This window comes from Pelecanus crispus, chromosome 10 (assembly GCF_030463565.1).
Source record: "Pelecanus crispus isolate bPelCri1 chromosome 10, bPelCri1.pri, whole genome shotgun sequence".
NCBI lineage: Eukaryota > Metazoa > Chordata > Aves > Pelecaniformes > Pelecanidae > Pelecanus > Pelecanus crispus.
The window spans coordinates 33,479,258-33,504,512 of record NC_134652.1 but is presented as its reverse complement, the minus strand read 5'-3'; the positions used below and the strand labels follow the sequence as shown (position 1 = coordinate 33,504,512).

The 25,255-nt window shown below is 36.9% G+C and overlaps 1 protein-coding gene across 3 annotated transcripts in view; it reads left to right on the top strand.

Moving 5' to 3' along the window:
• The first annotated feature begins 7,840 nt into the window (after window positions 1–7,840).
• Window positions 7,841–25,255, top strand: part of CCSER2 (coiled-coil serine rich protein 2) — a 57,541-nt gene continuing 40,126 nt past the window's right edge. For all 3 annotated transcript variants that reach the window (XM_075717806.1, XM_075717808.1, XM_075717807.1), the window contains exons 1-2: window positions 7,841–9,278; window positions 10,186–10,388. In XM_075717806.1, the coding sequence (XP_075573921.1) occupies window positions 7,841–9,278; window positions 10,186–10,388 (1,641 nt within the window). The remainder of the gene's footprint in view (window positions 9,279–10,185; window positions 10,389–25,255) is intronic.

The window sequence follows — 25,255 nt, the reverse complement described above, 5'->3', positions numbered from 1 at the left end:
GTATCTCTTCACCAACAAAGATTTTGAGAACAGTACATCTTTTGCAGTTTAAGAGCTGTTAAGCTACCTTGCTGAAGAAGCTTGGTCTATGTGACTTGCTCACTAAGGTTGAATCTGTTGAATTTGTTCTGGTCACAGAAGGCTGTTCCTCGTGTAAGGTAAGTGAAGTAATCAACATAATTTATTTCCTTCTAGTAGGAGTGTTTCTGCATTGAAGCTAGGTATATCAGTCATGATTATGTCAATTGTTTCTGCTTCTGATTTATTACAGTGTATCCCATCCACCTCTTACAATGCTTTGACAGATGTTCTTGGGGTCAGCACACTTAATGTAGTGTTTTTATCAGCTACGCCATGTGTTCTCTGCATTTCCAGCGAAAGCCTTACTATGTTCTGGATCTTCTGTTTCGGTTTTTTGGTCTTTCTGAGCTGGTTATGCAGGAAGTGCATGGTGTTAATATCCGCAGGTACAGAGTTGACATGGCTAGTTTGGATTTTACGAGGTATGACTGCTACGTTTGGATGAGTGATTGGAAGAGTGCACAAAGCAAACTTAAGGAAAACCCAGTATCTGTCACTGTCTGAGCCACCTTTAGTTCTTACCAAAGGCATTTTCCAGAATTTTGGCAAAGTCAGAATAGACCTGTGTTTTGTCTGCTGTGGCAAGAAGAGTAGATCTTTTGAAGAAGGGAGCTGATGGCTTCCTCCAAGAGGGTGCATCAGATGACTGGCAGCTTCAGAGAGGAGCTGTGCCTCTGCAATGCTTTATTCAGTTTGCTAGCTGACCTCTGTCCCTGAGAACAGGTAGGCTGTTAGCACTAATGCAGAAAACAGTAAGTGTCACTGCATTTCACATCTCATGTATGAATGAACTATGATAACCTGTATTAACATTTAAGAGGTATGTGAAAGTGCACTATTTCAAGTATATTTCTTCCTTTTTTCCAGGCCCTGATATTCTCTTTTATTGGGAGTAATATATCCCTACCCCTAAGTATCATCTTCCATCTTCTTTTCTTTGTCCTGAAGCTGCTCCCTTGCTACTGCTGGCTAAGCATCTGGACTTTGACTGCCCTGTGCCTTATTAGTCATGCTGTAAGAATGCCAAAAATCAGGGCAAATTTACCTATTTGGGAAACCTTAGTAAAGGTCTTACTTCTAGTTAAAATTTGCATGACACTCTTTTTTTTTTTTTAATAAAACCTTAAGGGTTTTATGATAACTCAAATCCTGGTTTGTTTCAACCTTTTGGTAAGGTTTGAAAAAATTTGGGGTTTAAAATGCATAGTCTCTATTTTACTGGTATGCAAAGCACAAGCAGGCAAACTATTACAAAGCATCCATTTCTGGGCAGATAGCACTTAGCCCTTTTTTTTTATTTCCTTGAGGTGCCTGATATTCAGTGTAAATAGCATTAATGGCAGAGTGAATTGAGGGTGGGGCCCCAAGGGATGTGAATGGAGTTTTTGGTTCTGAAAGTATTCTGGTAGCTTTCTTCTACAAAATAGAGCTGCATTTCCCCATTTCTTTTTCTTCAGTAAGTGCTTGTGTCCTCTAGCCTTTCAAAGCATTAAGAAACCATATTCTGATGGATAACTATAATGCTTTTAAAGATTGCAAGGAATGTCTTGTCTTTTTGTTGTATTGACTAAAGATACTGTTCTATGTTAGAAATACAGAAGCCTCAATCTCTTCAGGATGTCTTTCTTGTTCTCCCTTTATCTCTATTCGTTATCATGCTCTGCTTATATTCCTTGACCTAGTGCATTCTGACGGACAGTAAATAAAATTTGGCACAACAGCAGCTTGGATAACTGGTTTGCTTGGTGTTTGATAGATCAAACTTTACAAGTGGCTAGAACTCCTGAGTGTGAGGGAGGAAGAATAGAAAAGGACTTACCTCTAAGCTGTCTGAGATCTGGGAACAGAATCTCACAACTTTGAACACAGAATAACAAAATTATTTCAGAGAAATAGAACAGTAAGTGTCTTGGAATTTCTTACCATACTTTATGGCTATGGTACCTTCAAAAGGCAGACTGTCAGGGATGCTAGTATTAATCACTGTGCAGTTTGGACATAGTAAAGGGAGAGACACTGAAATTCATGGATGCCTTCATGAAGCATTGGGAATTGATTCAAGAACAGCGTTTTTTTGGAGACACTGAAGACAGAAGGGAGACTTGCAGGATTTTACTGCAGAGCTGATAAATCCTACTGGATCTTGGAGTTGAGAGAAGGCTTTTTTGATTGAGCTGGAGCCAGTCTGTGCAGGATAAATAACACAGAATGTGAGACAGTTCTAAATACTCAGAAGTTCAGTCTCAGAGCCATCAGAATTTCTAGTTGTATTCTGATTCAATTTGATTCATACAACATGCACAATTTCCTCAGCATTCATCATCTTTAATTCTTCAGGGCTTGTCCTGCTCAGAGCAGGTGTTTGCTAGCTAGATCTCCTGCCAGTTTCTTTCATTCTGCTAAACTCCCATGGTCCTCTTAAAGCTGAAAAGCGACTTGCAGCCATGCTACCCATCCTGCAGTGTTCCTAAGTACTTGCTAAAGCAGCCTTTTTTCTGCATCTGTTGCAGGGGCCTTCCTGATTTTTTTGCTTATGTCATTCAGTGTTTCCCTACACTGGTGGAAATATCTTTTCACATAACTGCCCTAATGCATTTTTAATTACATTTTTAAGAAAAATAGTTAAGTTATGCTTAAGTTTCACCATGTATCGGTGGTGAAAAGATCTGCATTCTGTGTGTTCTGAATAGAAAAATAATAAATAGAAGCTGTGGTGTTAAAACCCAAATGTGTACAGAGGTTGTTTTTATAAGCCATGCACAGTGGACTGAGTTGAAATACACATGCACTTGAATTCACAAAAGCCGTGTGGTATATCTAGATTCAGCAGATTATAATTATAAGTAAACTACAATCTTTTTCAAATTGGCAAGTTCGTGTCTTTTTCTTTTTGTGTGGAGGACATCTTAGTTATGGTGAAAACTGGTGGGAAGTTAGGAGCTGCTATCTTGAAGCGTGTCCATAGCATCTTGAAGAGCTGGTCTTGTGTGTCAGATTTCAGCAGGGCTTTCCTGTTAGAAGTGTGGTGCAGAAAACAGGATATAATTGTTCCTGAAGGTAGTAGTTTGTGCCTGCCTCAAGCCATCCATTCATTGCCTGCCATTTGCTCTTCAGTTCCCAAGGGTATGTTTCACTCATTCTCTGCACTGCTTGGGCAGTAGTTAACAGTTCTTTTCTCTGCCCTGATGTAATGCTGTGGCCAAGTAAGCTTTTCACTAGGGGAGATAATTTAGGTTACCATAGGAGGGATGTTCTCACCTTCCTGTCCATGCTGTCTGTATACTAGAAATGTGCTTTTGTTTTCTAGGAGAAAGAATGAAGGTCCCTGGAAATTTTAGCACTGTAGAGTTGGCAAGATAAATATGCTTGAATGTTGGTAAACGGCTGCTTCAGATTACCTGTCACTGAGCCAAACAAGTAGAATTAGGTAGTCTCTTAATTCTTAGGCTTTCTGCAGAAGGCAAATAATAGGAGTATAAGGTCTGGCTTGGAAACGTGGTCATTAAACTTCGTTGACTTCAGTAATATCCAGCACATGATGGGAGAAATATGAATAATTAATAAATTCATAGAGCTTCATAGCAGTTGTTCTGTCAGTCTGGCCACACCAAATGCCAGAAAACCAGACTGATTAGTAATTGGTGTTTGCTGATATATGAACACGGATGGACGTAATGTTTCTGGGTAGGTAAGGAAGCTTGTGTACTGCTGCAGCTGCCAGCTTCTTACAGATCTACAGGAAAGTACCATTTTTATAATCCAGAAGCAGCGAGGAGGTGTTGACTATCTTGGTTTTCTAGCACAAATCTGTTACACAAATTTAGGTTTATCTCTGCCTCAAGAAAAAAATTCTTCACACTGGGAAGGAAGTTGCTCTAAGAAAAGCATCTTAAGTTAGCTGCTCAGTATTTCTGTTTCCTATTTAGGTGGTCTTAAAATTGAGAAGGAGGAGAATGAAACCCGCATCTGAAACTGTTGGCATAGCAATAGTTCTGCAGAATTGGTCTCATCTGTCACCAGTCTGTCAGATGTGTTTCATGTGGCAGCTGTTTATTCCACACTGCTATGACAGTAGGAGGGGAATTTGGTCCCAGTCATAGTAATCTCTTTGGAACTTGAAAATGCTATTAGCTCTCCGATGGCATGGATCATAGGGATCACAGTATTTTAAAGGTGCCCAAACATTGAAATGTATGAACCTTAAGCTGTCTTCTGCTGTAGTAATCATTCCACAACAGGTAGGGCAGAGTCTCGGATGCAAAGCCCAACTTTGCTGAGAAGCTGATATATAGGCAACTGTCTTCCTGGTGTTATTGAAATGGACTGTGAGTGAAGTAAAAGTGAATGTTGCGTTTGCTAGTTGAAAGTAACATGGGAGGATCTTGTCAAGCTGTAAATAATCCTATACAGAAAGCACAAAGGAGAGTGAGAATGAATATCCTTTTGCTTATCACCAGGATCTCGAATATCCTTGAAGGTGAGGATGTAGCAGCTTTTCGGTTAATTCAGATTTACTTCAGAGGGGGTTTGTAAGTTTTAATTCCTTTTCCCTGGGTCATTATGTAAGACTAGGCTCTTTATAATTAGTTTAATCCTCGATTAGGCTTGTGTGCACTAGATAATGTATTTCCCAAGGCAAAGCATATAAGGCTAGTTTGTCCAAATGTCTGCCTTAGACTTCTGCAATCTGTGGATTTTTTTAAAAAATACATTGAGTTTCTTGATAATACAGCAGAATATGACTTAAATTATATTGAATCTGAGTTTCATGGGATGCAGCAATCATACTATGAATTGCAGGTACTATGCTTCCTGATAAGAGAATTTCATTTTTAGGGTAATGTAATTCCTACTAGAAAATATATGTCAAGATTGAGGATGTTTAAGAGAACTTCATGAGAAGATTTTCCATTTTCTAGGAAGAGTAACACCTGCCAAACATGATACATGCTTGTTTGGGTTTGGTTGGTTTTTTTGACAGTGTTGTATTTCAACCAAACAAATGCAACCTGTAATTGAACAGGTAGCATGGTAGTTAGTTATGTAGCTGACAAAACACAGGCATGTATTGCTTGTACGTGGTCTTTTAATTTAATTATCTGAAGTGTTTTAAGCAATCAGTACAGTTTTCTTAAAGATAATATTTTGTCTTCCCCTAATTAAGGATAAATGAGCAAGCGCCCTTCCTGGAGAACTGAAAGGTCTTCTTTTCAAGTTTAATTTGCAGTACTTGGTGGAGGATTAAAGTAATCTCATTAAATGGCCTCATTTAAATTTTGCAGTCACCTAAGAGATGGTAGACAGATGTGAAAAGGGAATTATCCATAAAGCATGGAAGTTAAATTAGCAGCTTTCTAATTTAACTTTTTTAATTTGGAAGATTTCTTTCTGAGACTTGAGCCTTTTTGTTAGAGTTGGGATATCTTTTGATGTATCTGCAGTGTGATGCTTGCTGTCAATGAATGCATCATGATGTTAAAGGACATTTTTTATGCATGGAGTTATTTAAAAGAAAAGGTGTACTTTTTTGTGTTTACTTTATATATTTGACATATAGTAAGTATCTTTTAGGTTGACATTTGATCTTAAAGCATAATGATTTTTTCATTTGGAAAGTATACAGGTACACTGTAGGCAAGTTTCTTTTTTTTATGGGTACACATACATGAATGAGATACTGTGAATGCTTTTTTTTTTTTAGTAGGTGATATTGGTCATAGTGTTTTTAAGATAAGTCTAACATTAGACACCTAAATCCACTTACAGGCACGTATTATACATAATGAGTTAAATGTTTTGCTGTTGCCCGGGGGAAATACTTCTGTGCTTCTTTGTACACCTAGGTGAGGGTTATGTCTCCAGCGTGCAAGAATTCACTTAGTATTTGAAAATTCTGGATTTGTGTGTTCATAAATAGAAATGCACTCTACCAGTTGTAGGATGTGGATTCTGATATTTTTACTAGGTTAGGGAGCCCCTAAAAAGCCATGTCTCTGAGTGTGTTTCTCTTTGTATCTTTTTAATGTTGATCTACTTCCAGAAGTACAACTCTGGGGCATCTTTATTCTTTTACAAAATCCAAAGGATACTTCGGTTTGCATGAATTTGATGCCAGTTTGATTTTATGTTAAGCATTTCTTAGTGAGGCCTTGCAACTTGGGGAGTGACTCACTTTAAGGTAATGCTTGCTGTGGTTACGCAAGATATTTCCTGTACCTTGGAATAAGTATAATGTTACTTGATGTGTGTTGATTCTCATCATGATTACTATGGCTTAAAAAATTTTCATGGGTTTTTTCAGTCTTGCCGGCTGTGTGTAGGTCTGTGAAAAGAGAAACACAAATAATAGTTTCAGGGAATAACATATGAACAACTGAAATACTGTGTCTTGATGCCATTCTGAGACCAGCAGGTAGAACTGATGAAAACATAAAATCCAGGCTAGCAAAAGCAAGACACCCTTTTACAACGGTCTTGAAAAAACAGAAACCTGGTCTTGCAAATATACAGAATTTAACACTGTAGTAAACCTTGTCTTAAGATGCGACACTGAAACTTGGAGACTTCTCAAGGCCTTGCTGAATTGCATGTCTTTAGTAATAGCATTTAGACAAATGGTTCATATTATGTAGCCAGGAAAAACAACAGATTAAATGCTGTACGGAAGCGTGATACAGACATAGTTAGTTGTCCAATAGTAGGATGGGTATGTGGATGAGTGTGGAAGAAACAAAAAGCAGTATATCAAAGCGAGGAGATCAGAATTCTCAAGGCAGAAATTTTTGAGGCAAAGATATGTCTGTAAAGCAGATTCGGCTTTATAAAATAAGTGATATAAAATAGATCAAAATGACATGACTGTAAGTTGAGATACAACCAATCTTTAATAAAGATTGGAGTGCCCTTTATTGCAGATCAGGTGGATGGGGCCAAAATTCAAGATAAAATGGAATGCATGAATGCTATAATCTTTTTATCTCATACTTTTGTAGCTAGGGTTGTGTGTTCATGTATCACTGCACAGAAGTAAAACTTTTGAATTCACTCACTAATACTGACCTTATGCAACTGTTGCCCTGTATCTCAAGTCTTGTACATGAATAAGGGGATGACCAAAATAGACTACAGTTTCCATACAAAGAGGGAAAAAAAAGGCTAGGAATTTTCATCTTGAATTGGGGATATCAATAAGATCTGGAAAAAAAAATGCTGTGGTGAAGGTGGGTAGTGAATGGTTATTTTGTATCTCATAACATAGACATTGGGGAAACTGGAAGAAGAATTCAAGAAATTAGCTTTTAGTCAGATTTTACATTATTTTTTTCAGTTTTACACTGCTGACCACAGGTTTGTGCTATGTTTGATTTGTGGGTTTAAATATAAAGTCTTCAGTATGTAATTTAATAATTGTAATACAGTTGAAAAATTCAGTTTGCTGCTCAAAATAGGTAAATGGAAAGAAAACCCTAACCCTTTTTTAGCTTATATCTAGAGAACAAAAGTTGAGGGAGGGAGGTGTGACCTGAATAACATGCTACTGCCAAATAACTGCTGGTGACAGGTATTTACCTGGAGTTCACAAAATTCGTGTGAGTTACTTTGTATCATCATAGTATAGTTAGGCACAGGAATGTAGTAAGCATAGATGCAAAATGTATATAAAATTATGTTGATTAACGTGTAGTTGATTCAGATCTAATATATTCTTTCTTTTCCTTAGATTCAAGCACCCTACAAGGACCAATGTACCCAATAGCTCATGGAAGAAAAAACTCAAATCAGGACATCCTTGGTTTCCAGGCTACCGAAATATGGAACGAAAACTTTAGAAAGTGTCTTGCAACCTATGCCAAATGGGACGGCTGTTAGTTTAGCAGGGAATAATGGTGGCAAAAATTTGGGCAAGCACAATGGCACAGTTCGCATGTCTTCCTTTTCTTTCAACTGGAAAAAATCAAATAAATATCAACTTAATGATCAAAATGGGAGAGAGACCAACTCTAAACATAACTATAATGAAAAATTAATCGGTTCTGAGAAGTATTCTCAATCTCAAGGAGCATTGGATAATGATGTGCTCAGGGTGGGTTTGAACAGTACTGCTTCGGTTGCATCAAAAGCAGCAAAGCAAACCAATATGTTTGTATCTTCTACTGAGGAATTAAACCCAAAGTCTTTGCCTGGACTCTCTAGTTCAGCAAAATTTGCCAAAGGTACCCTGTCAGGAAGGACCTCATATTCTGGACTCAGTGCTCCAAAATCACACTTAAATGGATTTTATGGAAATAGGCCAGTGGTAGGCTTGCAGAGACCTAGAGCTAATTCCAGTGCCACAAGGACAAGTTCAGGAGAAAGCCTGGCACAATCTACAGACAGTAGCAAGACTTTTTCCTGTGAAAAAATGGTAAGATCACAAAGTTTTTCACATTCCATTCAGAATTCTTTCCTTCCCACTGCATCTTTAACCAGGTCACATTCCTTTAATAAAGCTGTGGATCTTACAAGGCCTTATCACAGTCAAAATCTAGCTGCCAGGACATCTCAGAGGTCAACTCTGTTGTCGAGAAATGCATGTCAGTTGGATGTACCCAATGGAAATGAACCTATGAAGTATGGATTTACCAGGCCCTACTCTGGTATGTCGGCTCCTTCTTCAAAGAAGCCCCCGCTGTCAAATGGATCTGGGTCAGCACCTTCTTTTGGATACAGATTAAGTCGGCCTTCTCTGCTGAAGCCTACCAGGCAGCGATTTGGTGGAAATATTGTTGTGGATGGCAACAAAAGTACAACTCCTGGCACATGCATCATGGAGAACTCTGAAATTTCAACAAATATTAATAGAGAAATTGAGAAAAACAGTATTATAGAGAGCAATGCTCAAAGAACAGAATCTGATGAGGGCCTGCATGGAAGTATGGGAAAACATGGGTCAAAAGTCACGTGTATGAGCGATGATGGAGATGAAATATCTATATCTTCTTGGTCATCCTCTGAAAAAAATGATTTGAGTGAAGACTTCAGTGATGATTTCATAGATATAGAAGACCCAAACAGAACTATACAAATAGAGCAAAAGGAGAACTGCCTTCAAGAGTTAGAGCACAGGAGCATTAAGTCCATCGAACCGTTCACTTCTCTCAAGGAAAGTGGAGGATCTTGCTGTAATGCTGATGACTGGCTTGATATAAATGTGTCTGGTAAATACTTTGTAATGTTCTGTTTGAAATTTTAGATACTAAATCAAGGTTCTGTAACTGTAATTAAGTTGTTTTGTATAGTTACCCATTGCCTGTGAATTGTTTCAGAATGAAACTTGGCTCTATGCTGGCCCATTTGTTTCCTTACAGTGCTTTTTCTGCATGATAGTTATCTTTCCCAGGCATGGCTTTGAAGAGCCCTTTTTCTTCGGGATAAGAATGAATGATACCTCCTTTAACCGTGGTAGGGTTGTGGGATTCTTCGTATCCTTACTTTGCCATTCATTTCTCTGGACTGGTGATCCTTTAAGAAAATTTATTTCCTTGTGCCCTGACCCTGCCTCTGTTGGCAGAGAACAGCTGTAACTACTCATAACTAGTGGGAATAAGTGTAGGGTGTCTTAAATCAGTTAAATTATAAATATGATTGTCACTGTTTTGTTGTTTTTCCAGAGGCATGCTATATTAATTCTTTAAAAAATCTTCTGCCTCTTCCACTAATTTTTAAAAGCCATGTTTTCAAGTCTCTGATGGGCTTCTCATAGTATACACTTGTTTTGAGAGAATTCACAGTTGAAAGATTGGATCCAAAGGATCTAATTTTGGACCCACCTTCTCATATGTTAAAAAGATATGGAATTCTAGAAAGTAGCTCCCATGAGTGAATTAGTCCAGTGTAAAAGGCTAGCAAAGATGTAGTTTGGAAGTATACTTAGTTGTAGCTACCAAACCACCTTGAGCTTTTTACCCCATCTAGGATGAGTGAACAATACTGTAGAATGCTTTCAAATATTTCTGTTGCAGTATAGTTTTAGAAAAGTTAACACACCAATAATGCACATCTTAATTTTTATTTTTGGCATATTGGATTGTTTTTGGAATCTTGACTATTCCTGTTTTCTTTAAGCAGTGGATGACAACAGTGAAAGCACAAAGCATACTGCTGAGAATGTGATTTCTCCAGAGATGAATTACAGAGCTGGGTCCTCTTTTGAGCTTTCTCCATCTGACAGCTCTGACGGCACGTATATGTGGGATGAAGAAGGGTTGGAACCTATTGGAAGCGTCCATCCTTGTGGAAGTTATGAATCTTCAGAAATGAACAGCATAGTATGTATTTATATACGGAACTTGCATAACTATAGTGTTTTGAGTTTGTTGCTTAAGTATATTTTAAAAAAAACAAAATTAATGTATTTTTTTACTTGATAATTGTTTCTTCTTTCCTCTGTAGTTGATAACTTTTTGAAGCTTCTTGTTTAGAAACTGCTGTTTCTGGACAGGTGACCTTGATTATGCTGTTTACATACTCTCCCCCCTGCCTTATCCTCAAGTTAGCACAGAACAGGTTCTTTGTTATGCAATCTCATGGTAGCACTCACAAAGAATAAAGGTATTAATTTCTGCAAATGATAGGTTAACTATCTCCTACTAATCTCTAAATCTAGGAGAAGAGAAGCAAGAAAATAGCTATTACTTATCTGACTTCTTCCATCATCTTGTTTCTATACTGTATACGTGTAGGACCATTCTGAACCAAAGTTTATTTTGAATTCTCAGTTTGTTCAAGCATAGAACCTTTAAGGTAGATGCCTGACTGTAGCTCACTGTAGTACTACTCTTTGTATGTCTCAAATGCGATACACACGATGCATAACAACCTTTTTCTTACTGCTAAACTTAAAACTGATCTGCAAGGAACATCATTCAATCTAAAGAATGGATGGAGAGTTGCTGCAGTGCTGTGACCCTCCAGCTGAGGTCTGGGAGCCAACCTTGGGATTTCGATGGGCTTGAGGAAAACCTTGTCTGTCTGTCCTTCATCCCTTTTCATTTCATATTCATTTATCAAACACTCTTTTGAATTAAGCAACTTAGATTTTATTTATGTGATACGAACAATCAGAACTTCTAACACAAAGAATTTGGTATAATCAATGTGTCATGCTTCCTGTATTTGAGGTGTGCTAGATACTGTGTCACCACTGCCAATTTAGTAGTGTAGATATCAGTTTCAGACTTGGGCAGGGTTTGTGGCACCTACTCAGAATTTGATTTGTAATTTTATTAGGGTTGTCTACTCTAGCCCAAGAGCAGAACAGCAGAGATTTCTCCTGAAAATTGGGCATAGCTATGTAATTGTATTTTTATATGTAACTACATACAAATTCCTGATACATTTTCAGCTGCTTGTGGTATTTGCTTTCTGTCTTAAATTATGATGTTGGGATGTAATGCTTAAAAGAGTTTAGAAATGGTTATTAACTTGTCATGGTAATTTTGGCCAGCTTGGAAAAGCAGTTTGAGACTTTTCCAGTATGAGCTTTGTAGCTTTATTGATGTTTATAGGGGACAAAAGTTTAATGTAGGCCACTACAAAAACAAACACTCTTTTCCCCAGACATGTGCATGTACATGCCAGGAAAAAAAGGAAGTTTTTGAACTTTGTCCTTCATAAAATTTAAATATAGATATTTTTTGATACCTACAATGTAATTTATCAAACACATGAAAGACACTACTTTCCCATGCTTTTGGACTATGTATCTAGGCTTTTGATACATGTGACCTCTATGCATTCATTTGTGCGTGTCTATGAATTGATAGTCAGTCAGTGTTCCGATTGACAGAAGCTGTTGTAAGCCTTGTGGAGCAGAGGTACACTAGAAACTTTTGATATCTTTGTTCACTACTTCAGTTTATTTCTTTCTTTATTGAAAGTAAATAGCTTTTAGAGAGGACTTAAAAACGAAAGAATGAACTTAACTAGGTTTTGAGGAAATCGAGAAAGGAGGATGTTGTAGACTTACTGTAGAAAGTCATGTGCGTTTTCCACCCATTTTGATTTTTATCCTGTTAGTGCTGTTCCAGAATTACAGTGCTTACTGTGCTGTGAATTTTTATCTTAAATGAGAGAAACATCAATAATACATCTTTTATTTCTACAAGGCAGAAATGTATTTTCAGTTAGCTTGGTCTTTGAGAGGAAATTGTAGCTCTGAAACATTTGTTGAATTGCCTTTTAGTGGTGGTTTGGGTTTTTTCCCCCCCATGCTTGTTGGTTTTGGTAGAAAGCATGATATATTTGATGTCTTTAGCCTAAAGATTAAACACTGATGACTTTTAATCTGAAAATGCAGAAAAATTTCTGATACAGTTTTTCATTATTTCTGAAGAGCTATGTTCTTGGGTAAGTTAATGTAAGCTTTTGTTCCATGTTTTTTCTCTTCTCTGCAGGCAATGAGTATAAAGACAGGTTAAAGAAAAACAGAAGTGAACGTGTTGAGAATAATTACTGTGATTAGTCAGCACATCAGACATTTTGATTGCTGAGAGATATGTGATCAAATTATGCTGTTTCTATCCTCTAGTGTGGTGAGGGTAAAAGCAGTTAATATCTGTGTCAAAGTCCAGTTGATAGGAGTCAGATTTAAGAATTTTGAGTGCTTGAGCTAATGCCAGCTTGACTGCCCCTTGGAATTAATACTTCCAGGGAAATCTCTGAAGCAGATAGTTAGTTCTGGAGTTTCTGTGGCATCAGGCTGGGGTGAGTGGAAGAAATGTAGCCGATTAACAATTCAGGTAATTAGATGGTGAGTGAGTAGTAGTGTTTCAGTGCAAAATACACTTTTTTTATTCCTTCCATCCTGCTTTTGTGTTGTTTTAAGCTGTATCATCCTTAGTATCAACAAATACTAAATGCTTTTCCTAAACCTTTCTATAGATGGCAGTGCAGCTCTTATTGGGTAATCTTAGATTAGAACTGTTTTGACTGTCTTTGAAAAGGCATCTTTGCAGAGGGGATTTTAACTAGGCTTCTGGAATGGCAACCAGAATAGGAAGATAGTGGAAGGAGCTTGCTGGCTACTCAATTTTTTTGTTCCTTTTCTGGGAGAAGAAAAGAAGATATCTCTGCTAGTCTCAGTAGAGCTTGGTTTTAATGACATAGAGGTGTGTGTGGGGGGGGGAAAGTGACCTCTTTTTGGACAACCTGTCTGTTCTTCACTGACTGAGCCAACAGATATGGAGTAAATGTGCAATCTAGTGTTGGAGAAGTTACGCAAATCTAAATAACCTCTCGAAAGACAATGCCATGGGGACTTGCATCTAGGTAGGACGTGCATTGTTTTTTGAGACCTTGTCAGGATGAAAATGTTTTTATTCTCTAATTGTGTACCAGAAAATAATTTATTCTACTATCCCTACTTTTGTTTCATTTCCAGTTTTGAGGGCAAGAAATAAATTGGTTAACATTCTAAGAGTTGAACTCCCGTCGATGTTTTTAAGCATTCATTTCATTGGTATTCCTTATACTCCTTTCAACAACTGGTCTTTGCTAAGCACCAAATCACTGATGCTATTTCTGCTCAATTCTGTGTGAGAATACTTAGCAGAGCAGTTGTGATGGCTCTTTAATTTAGCCAGTAATTTATAGACAGTATTTGTCTATATGTATTCTCATTTAATGTTCAGCTGTACTGTTTGCTCATGTCATGTGTTTCAGCTACCTACTTTAACACCTAGCTGCTTTACTGTTTCATGGCAGAAAGCTGCTCAAGAATGTGAGGTACAACTTTTGGTGTGTTTTGTGGGTTTTCTTTTTTTTTTAATATAGACTTTTGTCAATTCTGTTGCTAGCTTTAGGTCAGGGACAAAGTTGAGGGTTGTAATTAATATGTCTCTTCATTTCACTGCCACTGAGTGATTAGTTATAAATTAATCTAAGATTACAATTGCTTAAAAACAGAAGAGCCTTGCAAACAAAATTAAGAGTTAGATTACAAAAAGAAAGGGGGGGGAGGGCAGGGGGGGGGGAAACACCAAACCCAAAACCAACCAACAAACCTTAATGTGGATCTACACATTTGTTGTATCTCTAGGTTTGAATTGTGCTTATGACTGTAAGGTGTTTTCATTAAACAAAAAAACTTTACAGTTTACAAAGCCAATCTGAAACCAAGATTTTTAAGTGTTCTTAGTTCCTATAGATGAATTCTATTTTGTTGGAGGGGGAGATTGTATTAGTATTTTGCTTGCCTGTGCCTATTCATTTAGCAGCTGAGAGGGTTAGCATTCCCTCAGTAGAAGTCTGGTAGTTACATCTGAAGGACTGAATGTCTGCTTTCTACAATGATCTTTGAAATAGCTGCGTAAGAGCGAAGTCATTTTACTTCAGAGTGCAGGAAACATAAATGTGGTTTTTTTTTCCTGTTTCTTGGAATGAGAACTTGAACTATAGTCTAGAGTATCAACCTTGCTACACTTTTCCCAGACAAATATTAATATAAGCAATACTGTTCAAAATGCATATAAGCAAGGTAGCCTAAAATGTGCATCCTAACTGGAGTCTCATTGCTCCTTTGCTTAACTGATAATGAAGCACTCTTGCTGTAGCAAGGTTTGAGCTGTTTTGTTTTCTCCTGTCCATTGTGTTAAGTAGACATGTGAGAAACAAGCTTTAATATGTGTTTGTTCAGAGTGAAGCCTTGAACACTTTCGGAAAGTCAAAGTTCTTACTTAGGTTAAGAATAGGATAGATAATACAGTTGTTGTTGTGTGTATTGTTTTGAGGTATGTGCTTTTTTTTTAAACACACTGTGATGCTCTAGTACATGATAGCCTCCAAGAAGTAAAAATTCAAACTGAAAATATTCCACTAGCTTTGGCTTCTTTCTTTAATATTCTCTAGAGAACAAGTTGTTGTGTTGTGGTTTTTTTTTTTTTTAAAGCAATTTCATTTGGGCAAATGCGTTTAGACAGGAAACTTTTATGAGTATTCTCTGTATTATCAGGTCATATCAAGACCCTATCTTAGAAAAAGACAAAAGAAATTGAGTCCTCTGACCCCTTTTTACTGTAGGCTCTAGTAACAATATGAATGTTTGCGCTATGTTAATTTTTACTGAAATAAGTAAAGCTAGTATTTTGGGTATATACAGAGTGAGTACCAATGTAATTATAAGGATATAGGATTATGGAATAATAATTGAAATCTTGCTTGAAGAGACAGATGGGTTTTAGCTGCTTTGCTAAGAATTTAATTGCTCTTGGGATGAAATCTGGATCTTGCTGGAATGAATCTGTGCTGTCATTTATTGACGTGTGGCCAGAATTTTAGCCAGTGTGTGAAATAGTTACATTTTTCTCTTCTTCCTAGGTAATTTTTGAAATCTCATAAGATTTCTTTATTGTTTTGTTACTTTTTTTTCCCCCTTTGTGACTGAAACTTGGGAAAGGGAAATTCTGAATTAGTTTTTGAGACTGGGCAGAATGCTTTCTGGTTCAAGAGGCATAGGTACTCACAGTGATATATGTCGACATATGCTCTACTTAGAGAAAGAGAAAATGAACTTGCTAAAATTGCATTGTTTAGTTCAATGAATAATTTCTTACAGTAATATAGTTATTTACAAATAATTTTTGTGTTAATTACCTTAATTTTTTAAATAATTCACTTCTAAAATGACTTTATTGTAAGCTTTAAATTGCCAGTTGGATTTCTCAAATGGGTAATCTATTATGTGAATTCAGACTTGTCATGTGTGTATTTCTAATACATTTAAATCTGTAGAGTGAAGTGTTCTAGGTACTGTCTTCTACCCATCTTCCTTTCTTTAGCTGTAGATTCTTTGGGAAGTTAATGTCAAAGCCATAGTTCTTGTTCTATGAGAAGCTGGGCTTTTTAAATTTTGGACTGCTTTGTTACATCTGTAATGAAAATACAAGTGCAAGTAAGCTTAAGATAATGTGGAAGGGCTGCTAGCAGCAGTATATAACAGCCATTGGAATCATTTTCAGCACAAAATCTTTCTGAATTAAAAGCAATTTTTACAGACTTGAAAAGAATTTAAGTAATATACTGAAAGTTGCATTCTGAGAAGGTTTTTCATAAGCAGCAGTGGTTGATTTTTTGAGGCATTCAGTGCAGAGTAGTCAGAAGGTCTTGTGTTTATTTTCATCTATTTAACGGGGTGTAGTGAAACTAAGTATGTATCTTTTTTTGACACAGACATTTCTTTTTTTGCTATAACTTTCTAAAAAGAGTGGCCTTGAAATGAGCCCTTCAGGTGCAAACTAGTTACAAGAAGCACATATAAAAAGCAGTTTCCATCTAATGATCTAGTTGAAACTTGATTCTTTTTTCTGCTTTTCATGTTGCAAGTAAAGTGTCTTAAGACTTTAAGATGCTGAAGGTAAATGTAAAAGAAAACTTAAAAAAATAACTGCTTTGAAGTAATATCTGCGTTTTCATATGAAAGAATATATATACATATAATTTCATTATTCAGACAGACTCTTAAATATATTTAGATTTTTGTGGTAACTTTATGTCAGCCATTACTGAAACCCCGAGATTTGCAACATCTAAGGCTTTTTTCTCGCCATTCTTGTATTTGCTTTTCTGTCTGCAACTTGATATTAAAATCCACCGTTAGGAAAGATGTTCCAGTCGGGAAAGACTTGCATGCCATTCAGCTCTTTCTCTTTTTTTTTCCCAATGAGACAGAATCAACCGAATATTTTTGTTCACTGATAGATTGAGTGTAGTTGCTGTTAGTATAGAAAATGGTCCAGTGATCCATGAGTAGAGATATCCCAACTACTGATCTGCCACACTTTGTGACCCTGAGTGAGTCTTATGGAGTCTGTCTTATTTGTCTGTTTTTAGAATGATGGATGAATTAAAAATTTAAAAAAAATTGGTGTTATCATTGGTATGTATTACATTATTGATATATTTGTGGTTCAGCAAAGAACAATAAAGATCTTTCTCAAAGCAGAGAGGACAGCATAAAAGACAAATTTTTTTGAGTGTGCTCAGATGAACAGTGTTGACTAATTGCATTTCCTCCTTTGTTAGAATATGTGTCTTATGGCTAACAAAAGGTTAAGCTAATACAGAGAATTAATTGCAGTGTGTGCCCCTGTGATGCTTCCTTAAAGTACTTTGTGTACTTCAATTGGGCACTTCCTTAAGAAGGGTCTGAATTTCTTCTGTGCCTGAAACCAAAGGATGGTTTTACCTCAGTCAGTGCCATTCTGACTTGAATTCATTATGACATTAACAAATACATACTTCTAATTTTGTTTGTGGTTAGATATTTTTTTAAAACTTATTTCTTTGCTAGAGACTTTGGTACAGTGATAAGTAATTACATGACTAGATGCCCAATACTTTAGTGAGGGAGTGAGGTTGAAGGGAAGAAGAAGGCATTATTCTTGTGGTATAACAATATTTAATTAACTGTAATGACTGTAGTCTTGGGGAATCTTGTCATACCTGTATTAGAGTAATTTGGATTTTGAAGTAACTACTCCTTTTTTGGCACCTGAAGATGCTGCCTAACAAACCTGTGAGACCCCAGACATTTTAGTTTTCCTTGCTGCTGCCAAGTTTATCTGGCCACTGGTGTGATGTAACTGAACCACACAGGAAGAAGCTGGACAATCTCTCCCTATAGGTATGGGAATTGATATTAGAATTCATTAGTATGTCAGAATAATGAGACTGTCTGTGAGAATGCAGTAGCAGTGTAACAGGAGGTAATTTTATCTACCTATTACCTGGAAAGTATTCAAACAAACCAAAGGTAAAGGCACTTCAGAAATCATCTGATGCAGATGTGTAGATCTGTATGGGCAAAAATTGAAATTCTCAGTGGCATATCTGTCTAATCAGGTGTGGACACACTGTAGAAAACAAAAAAGTATCTGTGAACCTCCTGGGAACTGACTAAGAGCAAACCCAGAGGGTGTCAGATACTTTGCAATTTGTATTGTACCTCCTTGTACATTTCCCTCTGTGCCCAGCATACTGGTGACCATTTTTATGGACAGCTGTATAGCACATAGCATCACTAATATGGAATGGCAGCATGGAGTTCTATATTTTCTGCTTCTGCTCAGAGAATTTTCATTTGTTGCATTCATCACCAAAGAAATCCTGTCCTGCAGGACAGATTGAACAATTCGTTGGTCCGTCACACTCCTTTACCTGAAAGCCTGACTTTTGGGTTGGTAGGCCAATATTTTTCTTGGCAAGAAACATCAGAGTAGCCTGGGAAGTCTTCTGTGAGGTTCTAGCTGTCACTGATGCATTCTAGAAAATGGCAAACACCATGTCTGAATTTTACTTGTGATTAAAAAGGATTTCTTTGAAATACATTATCTTGGTAAGCTGCCACTTCTGCCTAAGATGTCTGTGTGAAAGAACTTCGTCTTATTCTTTTCTAAAATCTGTAAAGTGGTTCAAATTTTCTGCACAGAAATAAAGTCATTCTGGGGTTGGAATCTAATACAGATGTCAGCCTTGATAGGTGTTTTTCATTGGCATGCATCTGTGTGCCACTTACTTGAAGCTGGTGTTGCTGGTAACCTCTGTTTAAGCTCATAAGGTCATGTCCAAGTTCCATGCGCTTTTGTCCTGCTGTCTTCATGACATGTTTCAGAATCTGACAAAAATGATGCTGGCTCACTTGAATTGTACTGTTTTAACTCCATAGTTTTCATTATGTCTATACAATTGCTTTCATTTTTCCAATATTGCAAGTATAGAAATCTCTGGCATTTGTTTTTCATATCCTCAGTTTCTAAAAAACTTTCAGTTATACCTAGAAGCTTGTATTTGAAAAATCATTAGACTGCTTGTTTCTGATTTCAAAGCCTCAAAAGTCAGTGTCACCTTTTTGCATTTAGTCTTCATTATGAACAGATAATAATATTTGTGGACATACTAAATTAGTGGGAGAGCATCCTTGATTAACATGTATGCGGTTAGGCTTTTAGTAGAAAACTGTGCAACTGCTATGTAAAACTCAGTCTGTATTACTATTTGTCTTAAAACAGAGCTAAGAGTACAAACTTGTTTCAGTATGTTCTGTTAGCAGGGGTGCTCAGCCATTCTTTCGGAAGAGTTTGCTGGCAGATGGTTTTCTGCTCATGGCAGAGAAAGGAAACGTCATGCAGGTAGAGCCTGTGATTTCTGAGGTAGTGCCTTCAGAGAGAACATAGCTACTGTCTACCCTCCCACCACTGCTCTAGTCTTCAACTTCAGAGCTTAACTATTACACCAACGGGAGGTAGTGAGAAACTGAATTGCTTAATGAGATGGCGTTTCTGTCTGTCTTGTGTGATGTACGTGTCCCTGCTGTCAAATACTATTAAGAGGTTATGTGACTATATTACAGTGCACAAACCTCTTGTGATGTTGGTTTGAGAGGCATGATGCTTTGTGAACAAGCTTTTATGGCAAATTACCTTTTTCCCTTTGGGATGGGAATGCATATACGCCTTTGAGAGCTGCTTGATTCAGAACTGACACAGTAAATCTCCTTGTGCTGTTTTGGCTCGTAAAATCGAGTAAGGCAACTTCGCTTGTACTCCTCTATTTCATTTGTGGTAGCCATTAATGACAGCTTTGAATTTGTATGGTGGAGAGAGGGGGAGAGAGCAGCAGCTGATGTGGTGGTGTGTGAAGTATGAGAATAAATACTGGTAGAAATTAACACTTTTATTTCATAAGCTTGTAAGTGACGTTTCCTGTATGAGTTGGTAACTGCATATCGAGCATTACATTTTAGTCTGAGTTTATAGCTATTCCTTTTCAATTTTTTCTTTATTCTACCAAGTAGCATCACTTCTCAATAACAGAAGGACTTCAGAATTACTCTAGTGTACTTCATCTAACTGAATTTTTAAGTCTCGTGTGTTGTTTACCGTATTCCTAGGAAATCTTCAAACCATAGCGAGCAGATTACTGTTCTCTTTGGGCACATGTTTGTCTTAACTTTGAAAAATTCTCCAACTTTATCACTATAATCAAGAAAAGCATTTTTAAAAAAATATGTAAAACAAATTGAGACATAAATCTAATCCATCTAACTGGGTTTCTGAACATTTTATAGATAACTCGATTAAAAACACCTTGATTGGCACAGTTTCCTTGCACTTTTCCTTTCTACCTAAAATTGTGTCCTGATAAATTATAAGAATATTGGCATGAATCTTTTTCTGAATTATTTTCTGTTGTGAAGCATCAGAAATATAGGGGAGGGGCAGTGTATTACACATGTTGAAGTCAATTGTTTTTGTCGTACACACAGCTTTGGTCCCTCTGGATGAAATGTTTACACCCAATTTCAGTCTTACTGTCTGTCCTGGTTTTGGCTGGGATAGAGTTAATTTTCTTCCTAGTAGCAGGCACAGTGCTGTGGTTTAGATTTAGTAGGAGAAGAATGTTGATAACACGCTGATGTTTTTAGTTGTTGCTAAGTACTGCTTATGCTAGTCAAGGACTCTTCAGCTTCCCATGGGGGAGTGAGCGAGCGGCTGCGTGGCGCTGAGCTGCTGGCTGGGGCTAAACCATGACACTGTCCCCACACGCTTCTAAATGTGGGATGCGCTTTAACTTCTTTTCTTCTTAAGAACACTTACCATTGCATTCAGGCCATATTGATACCAACTGCAATCTGACATCACCTTATAACTCTCATTGTCATCCTCCTTGAGCCTGGAAATTTAACAGCACCATTTTTCCACACGTGAGGTGGTTCTGAGTAACAGCATTTCAGTGTTTTTGTGTTCTTGGTTCATGCTGTTGAAATGTATGAGGCTAATGTAGTGAGAATATACTTTTGCAACAGTGCAAGTATATTCCTATGTTGTTAGCAGCTCATTTAGGGATTGGGCAAAATAGAATTACTTGAAAATAGTTACGAGGTATTTGCGGATTGCTTTGTTTTTAATTAGAAACAAGTATATTAAGCAGACTGTGTAAGAATAGAATGCATTAATGCTGTGTAACAAGTTGTATTCGAATTACCCCAAAAACCTAGCTAGGGTATAATTAAAATTTACTGCACAGAGGAAACTTAATCTCCTGGTAGCAGCCCTGCCCATGGTGTTCCCCTGAATTTTGAGGTCATGGTTTGGTACCTCAGCTGGGAGTTATTTGAAGCCTCCCTAGTTTCCTTTAAGCTGAACTTCATGCTATTAATACAAGTGCAAGTCAGTGGAGTAAGAATCATTCACAATTATTTTTGCCAGTTAAGAGTTTCTGTAGCAGTTATATATTGCTTTATAGTGTAAAATGCTCCATTATTTGTAGGTAAACTGTAACAGTAATGCTGAACTGCTGATAGCAGTAGACTTTCTGAAAAGAGACTGGAAGCAATGAGTAGGAAGGACTCCTTTTCCTCAGCCTCTGCTACTTCTATGTTACTATTTATGCTTACTACTGATGGCTTTCTACTATTGTGCTCAACAGTAAAACGGAAACTTTCTACTGAAAAGCATCTGCCTATTTAAAAAAAAAAATTAGAAGAAGTTCTTAAATTTTGTTGGAATTCTGTAGCAAGATGGTCAAAATGCTACCCCCGTTCAATTTCTTTTTTGTAGGTTCATTACTGGAGGCTAGATGGCAGTCAAGGAATGCTTTTTGTGGCTTTGGGATTTAACTTGTGTTGTGTGTTTGGAAAGTGCTTTTGCTTATGAATTGGTGAAGTCTCAACAGAATGGTTAATATTTCTGGCTTTCTTCTTTCTCTCCATCATGCTATTGAATTTCAGATTTCTTACACAGTCTGACATCTGATTTTATAATAAAAAAAATTGAAAAAAATAAAGCAGCAAGCATAGCTGCTTCTTGAGATATAGTGGGTAAAAACCTAATAATTATTTCCCATCTACTTTCAGTAAACCTAGGTAGAACATACAATGCCTCTATAAAAATGTTTTCAAGAATAGTGAATCTTTATTTAAGACTGTTATATCTAATAGTTAAACATAAAATGTCTCAGATTTTCAGAACAAAGTTCTTCTTGCATTTGTTGTCACGGCAACCTTCTGTTACAGAGCATGAACAAAATGATGAAATACTTGTTTGGATGTTGGGCTTAATTATCTTTAATGGGACTTGCAAGGTACAGTGTTTAAAATAACTCCCTTCCTATGCAGGATACCAAAAATAGGAGAGTTCTGTCCTTTCTCTTCCCCGTGTGGTTTTCTCTGTTCTTATGACTTTGTTTACAGTGGGTTTTTCTCTTCAGTCCTATGGTATGGTACGTGCCTTCCTGTGTCTTTATCTTCTGTCTCTATTTTCTGCCTTCACTTAACAGTTCTGTTCAGTTCTTATTTAATATTGCCTTTTTGGAGACTTGTATTGAATTCCTATTTTGTTATTTATCTCTTCTCTGTCTCTCTCTGGGATGTTGTCAAATGCTGAAAATGGCATTGAAAAAGACCCTGGAAGTCTCCCTCTTCTCTCCTGTCAGCCTTGAATTGTGTTTGACTTTTGTGGTTATCCTTTAGCTGCCCTCTAGATGACTGATTTACCCTGTCTGTTTGGTGTTTGTTTTTAAAAGCTACTTCCTTTTTTTCATTCTTCAAGTACCTGAATGTTAGTTTCTGTACTACTCTCAAACTGTTCACTTCCCTTGAGGTTTTTGGACAGATTCTTCTGTAGTTCTCTCCCCTTACACATGTTTATCTTCTGCCTGTTGAACTTGTTTCTGCGGTCTCTTTCATCCTTTTTTTTCTCAATGTCTTTTTTTAATGGAAAATCCAAAATCTTTAATTTTTAGCATCTCGCCAGAAGAGATGCAGCATATGCAACTGCATAGAAAACAAGTGTGAAAATGTCTGTGGAATTTCATGCATCTAAAGCTGCTAGTTTTTCTGAGCATAAAGCACACCTAGGTTTTATTTGCAAAAGAATGTTTGAAATAAGAAACAGTGCCATTATTTTAGTATAGCATAAGACTTGTAAACCACTCTGACACTACGGAGACGTGAATCACTTTCAGGTGCACAACAGCACAATTTCTTCTCATTTCAAATATTAAAGCACAGATAATCATATAAACCCAGTATATTGTTGTTCTTCCAAAATTATGCCAGCTCACTGCTATGATCCCTGCTTTCAGTCAGGTAAATGAACTCTTGCAGACAATAAAAGGCATTCTGTTTTGAAAGTACAACCACATGCTGATTGTAGTGTTCAAATGTCACACCAGAAGCATCCAGCTGGGAGATCTTAACAACTGCGGAGACATGACTACTAATGAAACAGTAGTAGTATGTTTCATCTGGGATACTCTGATGCCTTAATACTTTTTGCATGTTAGCTGCAGATCATTCAAAGAGAATCAATATGAATAACTAATATAAAGGTTTAAAATAGTGTTCTTTAGGTTAATGTAAAATTTCTTTGTGGGTATTTCTGCCATAGTGGCAGGAGTATTGATGGATTTTTTTAAAAATAAAAATATTTGGAGACACCATTGTAGGTAATGAAAATGTAATCTAAGAAAAGATGTTGAATTATAACTAGAAGTCTAGTGTCTATTTTCATGTATGAGGGAAACAGAACTTTTCACATTTTCCAGTGATGTTTTTTGCCAACAAGAGCTCAAATTGTGGAGGAATGATTGCAAAAGCTCTAGTTCTCCTTCTCAGATTTTTGGAGTACTTGCCCTTCTGATACATCACAGCTGAAGTTCTCCAGTTCAGACAAAATAGAAGCATATAAGGCATGTTCAGTTTGAGAGTAGGTATTTTGTGATGTTTTAAGGAGACATACCCAGGTTTCTCTTAACAAAACTAGTTTGAAAGCTGTCCATTATTTTGTGGTGTTTTTCTGTTGTCCAGAACAAGCATCATGTGAATCAATTTCTGCTTGATGTTTTTGTAATTTTCATGCTCTTTCTGATACTTTTTCCCAGTAAAACCTGGAAGCTAGGTATCTTGTAGCTGGCCTCCTGTTCAGCTCCATCTTTGCTGCTTTGTATAGCAATAGGACTTTACTGTGCAGTTGGGCTGCTGAGATGTGTATCAAGGCTGTATTGTGACGTTTTTCTTAACTTCAGAAATATTAAAGTGGAAGAAGCTTTGCTTATTCTGTGATTCTTAAGACTGTTGGGCTTGAGGAATTTTTGGCAAAAGGTACAATATCTGTTCAGCTATCTTATCAACATTTTTGTGTAACATGATCTCAAAAAGGGCTTTGCCTTTTTGTTGTTAAGTGATAGGATGGGGAATTTCTGAAACAGAGTTTGTTACAATAGAAAATATGACTGGTAGTACAGTGCACTACCATAGTCCTGTTCTAAAGGGTCCTCTTGTGCATTAGAAGGGTGTGTTGAACTGTCCTCCATACAGGGATTCTGTCCTTTTGATGCTGCAAGCATGAAGACTCCCACTGCTGCGTGAATCAACTGAATAACTGGCTTGAAAGTATCAGGTACTTCTTAGAGCCTTAACCATTGGACTAGAAATTGAGCTTTCTATCCCAGTGTCAACCCCTACATCCTCTGTTCTTTCCAGAGGCTTGCTTTTTTTCTTTTTTTGAGGAGGAGGAGGACTTACTTTCTCCTATGTGGTATTAGGCGAAATCAATATTGCTAAATCTGTAGTAATACATTCATTGCCATAGCATCAGACTCATGTTAAACACAGTACTGTGGCTTCATTGTCATGCTAACATACACACCAAAGGTTTTATTTAAATAGGGTCTCTTCAGTAGTAGAAAAAGAAGGAAGGTGACATCTGACCAGAATGTTTGACTTTCTTTTTCTTCTTTTTTTTTTTTTTAATGGAATGTCACAAGGACATGTGTCTGCTTTAAATGATTTGGTGACTCTGACAACTGCTTTTCTAAGTTTACAGAGAAGTATGTTGTAATGCAGAGATGCTAGTTCTTCGAAGACTTGGGTATTTTCAATGTAAAATTTTATTTTTAAAATGTTTTTCTTGTAATAGTTATCCAAAAGACCTATTAAAGTAATTCTGGTCTTTTGGAGATTCTGATAGAACTCTACTCAGAGGGCTTTTTATTTATGCATAACTTTTTTATTATTTTATTTTGAAGATGATTTAAATGGCATCCTTTAAGCCATTGCTTAAATTGTTCTGATATGTTAATTAGTTTTTCAGTACTTTAAGTTTGTTATCCATGCCCAGATTTGGCCCAAACTGAGATC